The 14,044-nt window shown below is 41.3% G+C and overlaps 1 protein-coding gene across 3 annotated transcripts in view; it reads right to left on the bottom strand.

Moving 5' to 3' along the window:
* The window catches only part of SLC24A2 (solute carrier family 24 member 2), a 241,650-nt gene that overhangs the window by 92,309 nt on the left and 135,297 nt on the right, over positions 1-14,044 (bottom strand). For all 3 annotated transcript variants that reach the window (XM_029201494.1, XM_029201495.1, XM_029201492.1), the window contains exons 2-3: positions 5,718-5,756; positions 3,419-3,527 (exon numbers count right to left, since the gene is read on the bottom strand). In XM_029201494.1, coding sequence (XP_029057327.1) covers positions 3,419-3,527; positions 5,718-5,756 — 148 coding nt within the window. The remainder of the gene's footprint in view (positions 1-3,418; positions 3,528-5,717; positions 5,757-14,044) is intronic.

The following is a 14,044-nucleotide window of genomic DNA, read 5'->3' as shown; positions in this document are numbered from 1 at the left end:
CACACCACTAGAGCACTCCATGTCTTTCGGGGAGAGGTTTCACCTTGAAAGCAGACATCCAGATTTGGAAGGCACATCTTGGTACAGCAGGAACAAACATTTTAATAGCAGCACAGCCCTACAAGGGCCAAGTGTTTCGGAAAATCACTGATGGCCCAACTCTGAGACAACTCAGATTCACTCTCTCTTATCTCACAAAGTATAACCTCCCCACCAAACAGAAAAACAAAAACAAGCCCTACCAGAAACTGAACTCCCTCAAACAAAAACCACAGAAATTTAGATTGTTGAGACCTATGGTCAATGACACACACACACACACACACACACACAGTTGTATATGCATAGATCATCTCTGGAATGAGCCCCAAGAAATTGGTAGATGTGGTTTCCTCTGGGAGAATTGGGGGACTGGAGAAAATTGGGAGGTTGTTGGAGGAGGAAGACTTTTTTTTCCGCATAACCTTTTGAATGTTTTAAATTAAAACATTCATATGCTGCATTATTTTTCAAAATAATGCAACAGAGTAATTCAAACCTGTATATGGTGCTTACGATCTGCTAGGCAATGTGTTCAATGCTTAACGTATATTCACTCCTCTAGTCCTTATAACAACCTTATGATGTAGACATCATTATATATCATCCTGATTTTTACAGATGAGGAAACTGAGGTACAGAGAGGTTAAGTAACTTATCCAAGGTCACACAGCTAATAAATGCAGAGCTGGAATTTGAATCCAGAGAGTCTGCCTCTGGAGTCTGTCCTCAATTACTACATAACGTGCCTTGCCAGAAATAAATATACCCAGTTGCCTGCCTGCTCAAAATCAAGTTGGGGCAGATAAGATAGTTCATTTCTTCTCTCACCTGACTGTTTTGGATGATGGGTGGAGAAGATGGTGGCTCAAAATAACCAAGATACAATCTTAAACCCATGGGGCTTTAGAGGGCTTTGAAATTGTGTGACTAACAGAGCAAAAGCATGACTTTGGCCAAGTTGCTTAATTCTTCTAAGGCTTAGCAGCTACCATGTGCCAGGTAGACTGCTAGATCTTGGGGACAACTAGTATATAAACAGAATCCCTGCTCTCTAAAAATTTACCATGTCCTGGGGGAGACAGGCAGTGAACAAATAACCACACAAATTGTAATGTGGGCAAAAAGGAAAAATTAAAGGGTGCATTGAGAGAGAATGATTGGGGCCCTGATTTACACTGGATGGTCAGGAGGTGTCATTTACACAGAGCACTGAAGAAGGGGCAGGAATAAAGCTGGCAAAAGTGGAAGAAAATAGGAGAAAGAAAAGTATTCTGGGTGGGGGGAACAGCCTATGCAAAGACCCTGAGGCAGGAAAGAAGTATCTGTTTTACGACAGAAGGCCTCTGTCTGGCTAAAGCAAAGTGAGTCAACGTGAGTTTGGAGAAAGAGAAAGATCATGCAGACCATGGCAAGTATTTCACAATTTTCCTAAGAGCCACGAGAAGCCACTGTAGGTTAATAGGAGTGACATAATTTGATTTACTTTTTAAGAAGATTACTTGGGCTGCTGTGTGGAAAGTATGCAAAGAGGCAACGGAGGAAGTGGAAGACCAGCTAGGAAGCGATGAAGATGGCTTGGAATAAAGAGCTGGCAGAGGGAGAAGGAGACACATTTGAGATCTATTTTGGTGGTACCCTATTTTATGAAATTAGAATAATAATGTTAGCTATGAAGTGTTATTATAAAGCAAAGATTCACAGGTGTGAAAATACTTTGTCAATTATAAAGTACCAGACAAAGGTAACTATTACTGTAGGTGAAAGAACCAAGTACCAGAGAGGCTCTAAGTTGCCCAAAGTCACACAAATGCTTCGTGGCTGGGCGGAGGTTGGCCTGCGATCCCTTCACTCCCTGAGATCATTTTTGTGGGGGTGACCCTGCTGGGGAGGAAAAGAAGGCTAGTGGCCAGGGCTAATTTCCTTGTCATGTGGACCTCTGGTAAAGAGAGTAATGCTTTTTAGGATGTTCCCGGCAAACGATTACCTGAGTAAACAGAAACCAGGATCTATGAAAGAAGGCTCTTTGGAAAATATCACATCAGCTACGTAACTCTCTGGGGTATAAGGCGGAAATGTTTTATAACTGAAATGCTCCACAGTGAGAGGTGAGCCCGTGATCCTCACTTATTATTCTGGGTGAAGGTGCGTGTCCAACGAGGGGAGACAGGACCTGGGGAGCCGCTCTTGAGGTCCCAGAGTTTTCTTGACTGCACCTGAATCTCCTGATGGCCTGAACCCTTGAAATTATTTAGCCAAGCTTTATATTGCTTTAGAGCTCTGATTTATGTGGGGATAATTTGTCACTGGCAGAGACCTGTTTCCCAGGCCATTCGCCTCCGTGTAACATCAGGCCTCACTGTAAGGTCCAGGGATGAAGGGAGAACAGAAGACTTCGTTATATTTGAACCCTTTGCTAGTAGCCTAACTCTGATATTTATTTGATGCATCAGATATCTGCTTCCTTGAAAAATTAACTTTTTAGGATACTTATGCAATTCAAGAAACAAGATGTACCTGGCTTCCTTGTGAATGAGTAAAACTGGAAGAACACAATACTGAATTCTTGGTGATGGTTTGTATAATGTCCCTAGGAGGTGAACCAGGCCTCATCAGTCTGATCCCAAGCAGTTATTTAGAGAGCGCTCTTTGGGTGCTTAGAAGCTCACCTCCCATCTTCCAATTGCCAAAGAATAGATACAACATCAGTGCTGTGCAGTGAACATCGTTCCCCAAACTAATCACAGCCCTCCTAAGTCATGGAGTTCTTGTCTCCTCTTTTTCTTTTTTTTTTTTGCGGTACGCGGGCCTCTCACTGCTGTGGCCCCTCCCGTTGCGGAGCACAGGCTCCGGATGCGCAGGCTCAGCGGCCATGGCTCACGGGCCGAGCCGCTCCGCGGCACGTGGGATCTTCCCGGACCGGGGCATGAACCCGTGTCCCCTGTATCGGCAGGCGGACCCTCAACCACTGTGCCACCAGGGAAGCCCTTTTCTTTTTTTAAGATGTACAATTTATCAATTTTTCTTCACCTATAACTTCATTTTGAAACTTAGGAGGATGACGAAAGAGAACTGTTATTCTAGCTGGAAGGGAGGGAAACCGCTCTTGTCTTCTCCGCCTCGTAGCAGACTGTATATATGCTAGAGGCATCAAAAGACAGAATCAGCGAACGGACCGCCACTCCTGCTCCTGGTGAAAAATCTCTGATCGTGAGCTGGGCGGTTGCAGATAAGCACGCAGAAGGGCCAGGGCTGCCTCTGGCAGAGGTTAACACGCGGACATCAGCCGGTTTGTGACGGAAGAGTGAACGTATTTTATGAAAAGAGGACTTTGCACATCGTCTCCCCCCGCCCCACCAAGCGAAAGCCTGATGTTTACCTTCAGCGAGCGGGTCGAGGGTGTGTATCATGAGCTGGAAGATGCTGTTCCTCATGAGACTGTTGTGGAGGGAGGCGGAGCTTCCACCCCGCTGCAGACGCGGCTTCGCCTGAGCAGAGGGACCAGACAAAGAAGCCGTTAGTGCTCAGAAACGCAAGGCAAGTCCTCACCTAGTCTGTCAGAGGCTCACACACAACGGAACCAAAGATTTCCCGCGCACATTCCTTCAAAGTCTCCTGAAGGAATGGCATTCTCACATCCTTTCCTACTAAAGGGATTAATTGCTATCATCTGTTGAGAACTTATTATATGCTAGTCAACGTGCCATAGCCTTCACCTCCATTCTCTGACTGAACCCTATGAACTAGATACCATTATTGTTCCCTTTAGACAGATGAGGAAATTTAGTCTCAGAGAAGCGAAATGAGGTATTCAGGTCACACAGATAAAAAATGGAGGATAGAGGAATGGGTTGCAGGTCTGCTTCACTCAAAATCTGTTCTCTGAACCAGTGGGTGGTCTCTAAGATAGATGTCTGTATTGTGCCTCCTATCAGTCAAATTTTTGAGTGTGTATATATGCATCTATCTATATCTGTATCTATATCCATATGTATCTCTATCTATATCCAGACACATACTAAAATATGGGCATATATATCATAAAACATTTGCAAACGTAGAAATAATGAAGAGTAACAAAGAAAGTAAACAATAGAGGTGCTAATATTTCCCCCTTGCTCCGCAAAGGGACATCCTGCACACATTCCGGGGTACCTCATCTCCACGATGGGAACCACAGCTCTCATCCATGAAGCCTTACAGTCTATGTTAAATGAGATTTGAAGAGAGAGGATCTCCTATTATGAATCCACAGAGAACCTTCCTGGCTCCAAAGAGTCCTTTACATTACAGGGTTTTGCAAAATATTCCATCACACTCCAGATCCACAAGGGGGTTTCCCAAGAAAAGTCCCACAAGAGACTCCATGACCAAATATATTTGGACATTGCTACATCCTAGACCAACTCACCTTTAGAGTTTTAAGATACACATTAGACCACTAAGTCTAACACTAAAGAAATATGGTTAACTTGATTAACTTGGACGGTGTTTCCAAACTATTGCCCATTCGTCCCTTGTTTTACAGAATACTTATTGAAACTGAGCCACATGTTTGGAGACAAACATGAAACCCAGAGTAAGCTTGAAGTATGGGTAAAATGTCAGTGTGAGATACATGGAGAAATCTGAATTTTTTAGTGTGATTTTATTATAATTGATATTCTATTAGAAATAATATTTCCAACTCTACAGGGTTTGGAGAAGAATCAGAGGGGATTACTGGTGTCTCATTGGTGAACCAGATCATGATTCACAAAGGAAGAGACTGGGTCTGCACCCCTAGCCCAGTACTGGGTCAGGCATATCCTATGGGTTCTCAATGCATGTCAGAAGTCTCTGCTCTGAGCATCACAGGAGGAAGAATGGGGTCATATGTATCTTCATTACTAGTCCTTCCAGCCTCAAAAATCTGGAACATTTTTTAATGCATTGTGTTATTTGATTCAGAAGATTAAGGCTCAAAAAATTTTAGGGGCAAGGTTAAAAGATTTGAATAGAGTTGAAATGTAATCACTGTTTGATGGCTGAACACAAAAACTGATGGTCATTTCCTTGCCAAGCTGCACAATACAAAATGTGACATGTTAATTGGACAGGAACTGGAAAATGTGTTTGTGGTTAATAGTTTGTCATAATCACTGTTACTATGGTCCTTATTTTGGGAAACCGAAAGAACTCTCTTGTGGAAATCTTCATTAGCCTAGGATTATGTCTACAGAACTTAAAGCAGTCTTCGGGGCATTATGTATATATTGAATATATAGATCTCATGCAGCATTTCTTTTGATGGAACCAAAAGAAACTTCCAACCAAGAAAACAGGTGCATGCAGGTACACAAACAGATACCAAGCATTAGATCCCTCGCTGTCCCCAAATATCTGCTCAACATCCCTTGGAATGTAGTTTGGAAATATCTCACTCTTTCAACTTTTCCATGCCAAGTGAAAGAGAGAACGCAAACTTTCTGAAACCCAGTCCCAGAAATAATTTGTCATTGAATGTAAGAATTCAGTTGACACTAATTATAGGACAGAGCATACACACACCGGCAGATTAAACCCTTTAAGTATTCCAAGGGAGAGGATGTTGAGCACAAGAGCCCCTTCCGCCCACCCCTGCCCTCACACTCTCCACAGGCACATGAACAGGTACAGGCAAGGCCACTGCTTCCTACCGGTAGAGCCTGTTCATCCTTGTCCCTGGCTGCAGATGACTGCGTAAGAGGAAAAGGCAGAAACAGAAGACACAGAAATAACTAAACACATATAGGTTTTACATTTAATCACAAGCATCAGTATAGGGAAAGATTTGGTTCTTTCTGCTCCTGGGAAGGACTATGCCAACGCAGGGGGTCAAGAGTGTCTATTTCTAGCTAATATATCATGGTTTATTTAGGCATATGGTACTTTCGCTTGAAAGATCAAAGCCGAATGGCCAACTTAAATGTCCAGTAACAGAGGGCAGTTAAATCAATTGTGGTCCAGCCATCCAGTGGAATGTCATGTGGCCACTACAATGAATGAGCTAAGTACACATGTGTTGACAAGGAAAACTATCTAAGATACATCGTTAAGTGAAAAAAATTTAAAAGCCTTATTTATTACCTCATTTTATAAAAGAAAATAAATTAATAATACTGCAGTATATGTAAAGAAAAAAGTTCTGCAAGAATCATTAGTGGTTATTCTTATCAGTGGTCGTCATTTGGGGCTGGGATTACAAGGACCTGTCATATTCCTTATCTTTCAGAGGGAACTGACATTCACCGTCCCAAGTGTGATGAATAAAATAAAAGCCTGAAGACGTTAAGCCTTTGGAGGAAAGACTAAGGTCATCACACATGGAATCCAGATAATCCACCTTCTTTCCTGCCCCACCACTTCACATTTTCCATTCTAAAAAAGGAAATATCTGTCACACTGAGAAAAGTTGACTAAAACACAAGGGCACGTGAGAGCCGGTCATCTGTTGGGAGAGAACACAACTCAGACATGGGACACTGGTGCTCTTCTAACATGTCCCAAACTGGACAGCTTTGCTTCCCCCGCTTAATACGAACACTCCCTCTTCAACAGAATCAGGCACTGTCCTGTGATCTTTCCAAGGGTATGCAGTTGCCTTGGGAACTTCCTCGTGATCAGACCACCGCCTCTGTCACTTCACCTCAACTACGGGTGCATACAGCAAGAAGACACTGGTTCTCCAATTAGCGTCTTTGCTAACCTGTGTCTTCAGGACTAATCACACACTCGGAGAAGAGAAGATGAGGGCAGAGCTGTTTTAAAATCTTCATGGGCCCTGGGCTCTCTTTTTTTAGTCCTACCACACATATCACAGAAAGAACGTGAAGATGCCCTCACATCCCACCTACGATATACGTTTTTGTGTAAAAAAAAAAAAAATGGAAAGGATTCTTATAATTTTGCATTTCAAATTATTGGCTATATGCAATTCACTTAATTCATGATTGGCATGCTAGAAATCTTGGAAAGTGAGAAAACTGAATCTGTGATTTGGTTTCATGTAATTTTTAAGAAGGCTAAATTTAATACTTAATGAAGTTGATAGTACATATTTTGTCGACATTCAATTAAACATTTCATAATCTTGTAGATAATTTTTGGATCTTAGAGTCAATGTTAACATATATTTTTTCTTCTGGTCCCAAACACTTTTGCAGACCCTTGAAGAACTTGTAAGGCTCAGGCACAAACGGAAGAGTTTAGGCTGGAGATAATTTCTGAGTACAGCCCGCAGGCATGACTAAATTTGCCAGAACCTACTAATTTTGGACTCTCTCTCGGTGACTTCTCTAAAAACACTAACAAGAAAATATCCCTGCTTCCCTAGTTCCAGAAACATGCTTGGGGAACTAGACTGGACCTGAAATTGTCCTTTGATTTCCTTTTTGCTCTGAAAGCCACCGTATGATCCCGTTTCTCTCTGGCAGTCCTTTCATCTTCTTGTCTCCCACATTAGACAGCTCAACAAATGGCCCCCCATTCTACAGAACAATCCCCCAGGGAAATTATCCAGTGCGGCCAGATCAGCCTTTGGACACACATGGAGATTAACTGTCAGAGCACGCCTTTTCAGGTAGCAAATTTACACCTTGTGGCTAAACGGGAGGCAAATAATTATGAGCTGGGATTGACACCACAGCAATATCACAGAACATGAAGGAACGGGATGAAACTGAGGAAAGAAAAGTGTGGTCTTTATAAGAACAAAAATATCACCAGCAGAGAGTTTGGATTTAAAAGATAGATTTAAAAAATATTTGAGGAAGAAAAAAAAATCCCAACCTGTCCTTTGGTCTGAAAGGAAGAAAAAAATATCTATTCCATTGACTTGCTTTTTCTCTCATAAGCAACGAGGCTCATAAGACACAATAAACGTAGAGAAAGTGTGTTGTACATAGATTCTACAAAGATAAAACTCAGTGCAGAGAAAGGTCTAAATCCTTTACAAAATTTCCCACTGCTTAATGTCAGCAGAGGTTGGCATCATTAGTTTATTTTCAAGTGTAATTTGCAGACATGAATATACATCAGGTTACAACATGTAAATTTAGGCACACACACAAATGGCAGCTGAGGCCATTAAAACACCCCTGCACTTTCCTTTTATGTAGTCCTGTTGCAAAAGAGATGAGAAATGTGACATATGATGATAATTGCTCATTTTCAGGGCTTTGCCCACCTCTACTGATGATTCCTGATGCTCACCTGACTTAGCCCCCCCTCTAATCGCATCTTGAAGCAGCCTCACAGTCCTGGAAATGTGCCTCTGATTATGTTAGGAATTCAATTTTAAAGGGGCTTTAATTACACTGGAAGTAACTAGTGAAGGACCAGAGAAATGATCCAGATATGCACAGCTCGTAGTGTTTCTAAGAACTGGATTATTTAACTAAGTATCTGGGTTTTGGCCTCTGTGTTGTGATTTTCTTTTCAGGGCCATTGAACATCTGGCAAGTTTATGCTAACCCACTGGATGTCACAGAAAAGACAACTTCAAAAGAGGACTGATGTGACTTTGAGGATTAATCTTGGCATACTTATTACGCATTCTGCTTTTTTAATTTCCTTAATTTTAAACACACCAAAATATCATACATTTGGGCTGAACCAATTTTAAAGCCCAATTCCTGGTGGTCCGTTCACAAAGGCTGTGCCAGTTATAGGAAAGATCTGTTAAGCCAAATCCATAGTATTCCACAGCAATTCTTGAAGAATACCTCTTTTACTTAACATGAAGTATTCTGTAATTCAATACTTTAATTTAAACTGACCCTTTCCCTAATTACTGCAAGTAATTGAGTAATTGAGCAACTGAGATGATGCCATTAATATCTGTTGTCCTTCCCGGTGGAAACCCAATTCTATGTGGGAATTTTGCTACCCGTTTGATAGGTGTTTTGAAAGTGCCGCATTCCTCCATCCCGGATAATAAAACACACATCTCATTTACAAAGTATTTTTAATGCTATCAATCATTCACAAATCCTTAAACCACCTCTCTTCCTTTGGCCCTTAAAAGCCACTGGTTAGAAATGATTCCCCTGACTACTAAGTATAGTTTTGATGTGACTTTGAACAGAGCTTACCCTGCATACAGGCCCCCAGGGCTACCTCACACACATAAACATGAGGCAAATACTGCACAGTTTATGGCTACATCATGAACACACAGCCCCCGGTTTACTCTGGTTGGTAATCACCTACCTGCAAATTACATTATCAAGTGGGCTACTGGGAAGATTTCATGTGCCAAAAGACAAGGGTGTAAAATAAAGGGTGGATTTTCTGGCCAGTGGCTTTGGCAACAGATATAGAAAGACAAGCAATTTTTCACAACAGTCAAGTAACAACCATAAACTTCCACCACCATAACCCTTCACTAAGTCCTGTGAAATGCACCTAAATTCAGTGTGCAAAGGACTCAGAAGCACTATAAAGTCTACAAGAACAGACTTAAAAGTATAATTGTTTTGTCATAAATGTGATACAAAACATATATGCTGGCAATTAGAAATATTAATCCATTATTTAATTGATATTAACTTTAATGTCTTAGAATTTAGAAAGGTTGGGTGAGGGATGATTTGAATGATTGATTTTCATTTAAAAAATTAACAAGGAAGTATTAAATGATGCCTCCTTGTGCTTTCAATACATTTACATTCAATAAGCAAAAACATTTAAAATCTCCCTTCTGGTTAAAGATGAATAAACCTCAAAGCCTGTGGGAAGACTGGATAAAAGGTGCAAAAACTTCAAATCTGAAATCTAAAAGGAAAGAAACCCAACCACTTCTTAATCAGATGCAAAATCATGTCCCTTTGCCTCCCTTTATTGTGCCCCTAACATACTCCCTAAAATATTAAGGGGAACAGGATTAAATAAATTCCTAAAGAAAGAAATACTAAGAGATTTAAATTCAAATTACTTTTACTACTGGTTGCCAGGTAATTACGCCACTGTCACTGTCCTTTAGGAAAGTAAGAATCTCAAAGATCAATGAAGCGCTGAAGGTGGCAGCCCAGGCTGCAAGAATACCCACTTGCAACTGTGGTTTAAAGAAACACAGTGGGATGGAGAGAAAGGACAGAAATTAAGTAAAAAGCACGGTAATGGAAACTTTGGAAGCAAAGCATTTTGATGATTTATCTGAATAATTCCCATGATCTTAAAATACTTGGGATAGTAGAAAGAAACTTCAGAAGAATAGATACCCTTCAAAAAAATGAAATGGAAGTGAAATTGCTTAGAGACAGCTAGGAACAACATTTTACCTTCTAAATAGTTGTATGAGGGAAGAAATAATGTAGGATGAGAAGTGGTGTCATACAGTTATTAAGAATATGGAATTCAGGCCCAGATTGTGCAAGTTCATTTCCTTATTTTTGTCACTTATTAGCCATGTGACTTTGGACAAGTTACTTAATCTCTTTATGCTTTAGTTTCCTCATCTGTCAAATGGGGATAATAATAGTAACTACTTCAGAGGGTTGTTGAGAGGATTAAATGAGTTTATACATGTAAAGTGCTTAGACAATGTTTGGTACATGGTGAATGCTATGTATTAGCTCTACTATCAGTACTATTAATAATAAGAGCCACAGGGGAGAATAAAGACAAACTATATGCCAAAAGTAGGTTCAGCGTTGTGAACCGGCTTAGAGAACAGGGTGGTTTCTAAGGGAAGCAGGAAAATTCCATTGATTAGGATGGTGAGAGGTGATATGTGTAGGACACTAGAGTACGGTTAATTGAGCATGCCCAAGGTTGGCAGCCCAGGGAAGAGGAGATGTCACAACAGATTATATTTCCTTGGCTTGGCTTCTGACTCCGTCCCTGTCCCATGAATCAGCATTGTCTGAAGGATACAGGATTGGCAAGGCGAGGCTAGCGTTTTGCCTCTCATATACTTTAATGGGCCTGGTTTTGATCAGGAAGCTCTGGAGGCTGGAAGATTCAGAGAAGGTAGGACCCCTACACTTACGGACATTATATATATTATATGTCGATTACACCTCAATAAAGCTGCAAAGAGTAAAATAAAAACAAAAAAGGAGTTTAAATGCTTCTCACTAAATTGGTAAGCTGTACTGGGTGTGTACCACAACTGCCCTAGCCAGCCTCCCAAATAGTGGAAGCCGTAAGACCCCTGAGAGCAGGATTCACCTTGTGCCTCCTATGGTCCCTGACGTGGCTACTAAAACTGCAACCAGGTGGCAGGAGAGAGTGAGGCCATTCAGGCAGAATGGGGACTGGGCGGTCCTGCGTCAGAAACCAAAGCTCCTCTGATGCTTGCTCCAGAGGCTGAATTAATAGTAATGACGGTTATTTAAATCTACCCCTAAGAGCCCCTATTGAATACTTCTTATTAAGTAGGTACATAAAAGACATTAATCCCCATGCTGTAAATGGAAAGAGAGAAGCAGGAAGTGCCTCAGGCTGTTTCTGTACTCGGGATACTGAGCACCTTTGTTAATTCACTTAATTTAGGAATTAACAACCCGTTCACCACTGCCATCTCTCGCCTCCCCCTTAGGAATCCAGATGTTGCCAATATACTTTGTAGTGTCGTTTGAGCAATTCTCACAATTGCTAATGAGCCATTTTGATATGCCAATCAAACACAATCTGTTAGTGGTGCTCTGGCATTAGTCACACAAATTTCCTTTGATTGGTAAAGTACCCCAGTGCTCTCACATGTTAAGTCTGGATTACCTGACTTCCAAGGAAGAGTGTCTAAGATGATGTGAACTTAAAAGTCCAACGAATGCTGGTGCTGGTCATACCACAGAATAATTTGCCACAAATAAAGCAGATTCCAGTAATAATGGATAATATTTATTGAAAGCTCAGTGCGTGGCAAGAGCTTCATGTATAACATCTCATTGTATCCTCGCAATAACAGGTATTATAACCAGTCCTGCTCCCTCTAATACATGAGGACCCCGAGGCTAATGGATGTTGGACAATTTGTCCATGTCCATGTAGCCAGTAAGAGGCAGAGCTGGGATATGAGCTCAGACAGCTGGGCTCCAGAGCCTCTCTAAGTAGTGGGGAAAAAAGAAACTGGAATTTTCCTTGCAGTGGCCTGTGGGAAGGAGTCACTAGAACTGCAAATACAGTAAAAATAGTTTACTATTTTATATTAAGAACTATTTATGAGCTCTGACTTCCAATGGAAGCCAGAAAATCGTTGCCAGGTGTTAATACAGAGTGACAGATTTTGTGTTCATTTGGTGCAAAGTTGGTGCCTGGGAATAGAGAAAGTATAGAGGTTATTTTCTGATCTTTTGCCTCTTCCAGCATTATTATTTAGACTTGCCTACAATTGTCATAAATTTTCTTCTGAATATCTTGAAGGTCACAGAGGCACTTTTACAACCTTCACAATGGTGTAGGTTCAAGTAACACTTCAAACTAGTTTATCCATACATCAAATTGACCTGTATTAAGGAGTTTATAGCTCAGCAGTAGGTGAGAAAAGAATATGAAAAAGAATGTTGTATACATGTGTATAACTGAATCATTTTGCCGTACAGTAGAAATTAATACAATATTGCAAATCAACTATACTTCAGTAGAAAAAAATAAAAGTGTAATTAAACTTTGGGAAAACAACAGAGGGCACAAATAACAAATCTATAACATTTTCCACTGAAAATGCAGTAATATTGAGAATTGGTCCCCTTCCTTGATCTGCTCTCCTGTTCCTAAGAGAGGCCAGGAGGAAACTAAGATCACCCATGTCGTGGGTTCATTTCGAACACAGCTTGGCTACTTTCATATTCTACTCAGGCTCTGTGTGTCCCTCCATTTTCTCCCTAGTTCATTCTTTTGTATTATTTGTTTCATCTCTCTCTTTCCCACTACTGAGCACCCTTCTGAGGGCAGAGACAGTGCTTTTTTCATTTTATATTATTTCACAGCACAGTAGTGCTAGATGCTCAACAAATACACATTTAATAATAAATAAGTGAAATCAAGCCCACATGCTCATATATAATGAGGTTGGAGGCACATGGCTTCTTTCTGGTCCAACACCGAACCGTGTCACTTTCCTCTAAGCATCTGACACTGCTGATGACCCACTGCTTCTTGAATCATTCTCCTCCCATGTATCTGAGATGTGTGCGCTGACCAGGCTACTCTTTCCTCATACTTGTAGAAATGTCATGATATAAAACCTCCCTTCTTTGAACTCTGACTGTAGCTAGAATCATTTCACAGTTATTCCCGATTGCTTGTGTTTGCCATTTTGCTTGCTTGGTTGGAACTGTAACCTTCTTGAACATGGGTGTCTTACACATTACACATCTTTCTATTTTATATTTTGCCTACCCGTGTGCCAGCATCCTGCGGATGCTCAGCAAACACGGATCTCTTGATTGACAGCTAGAAAGTTGTGGGATTCGTGCTTTGCAAGGAAGGAGGATGCTGGAATAGGCAGGAAACTCACTCTGAGACAGAAAAGAGTTGAGGGACCTAGACCCAGTGCTGGGCTTAGGTCACGGTCAGCAGAAACTCTTTGGACTAATACAGAGTGGTACTGATTCTCTGGCTTAATCCCTAGACCCTGTGCCCAAACACTATTGCATGGGTCCTTTAAACTCAGAGAGCCAGTCTTCTTTTTGGTGGTTGAATGGGACCTGCAATAGTAGTGGCAGAGGCGAGTGTGGTGGAAGCACTGAATGGAACAGGATCACCATGTAGTGAAGTGGAGAGCATGGGAGTAAGGAACAGTTCCATTGGACACTGACCATTACATACCTGGGCACCCTAGAAAAGTACGGTACACAATAAAGACTACGAATCCCACCACTGGGGCCTGACACGAAGACATTTACCATTCCACTTTCCCCCTAAGGCTGATGCAATCTACAGTAACGAGAATCACACGAAGCTTCAAATTTATCTACACAGATCACTTATCTTTCCTACCCTTTGCTCTCATAGGCAGTCCAGGCAAATTGTCATTTTA

This window comes from Monodon monoceros, unplaced genomic scaffold (genome assembly GCF_005190385.1).
Source record: "Monodon monoceros isolate NGI ecotype Baffin Bay Population unplaced genomic scaffold, NGI_Narwhal_1 Super_Scaffold_5, whole genome shotgun sequence".
NCBI classification, from domain to species: Eukaryota; Metazoa; Chordata; class Mammalia; order Artiodactyla; family Monodontidae; genus Monodon; species Monodon monoceros.
The sequence above is the reverse complement of the archived record's forward strand: the minus strand, read 5'-3'. Positions and strand labels throughout refer to the sequence as shown.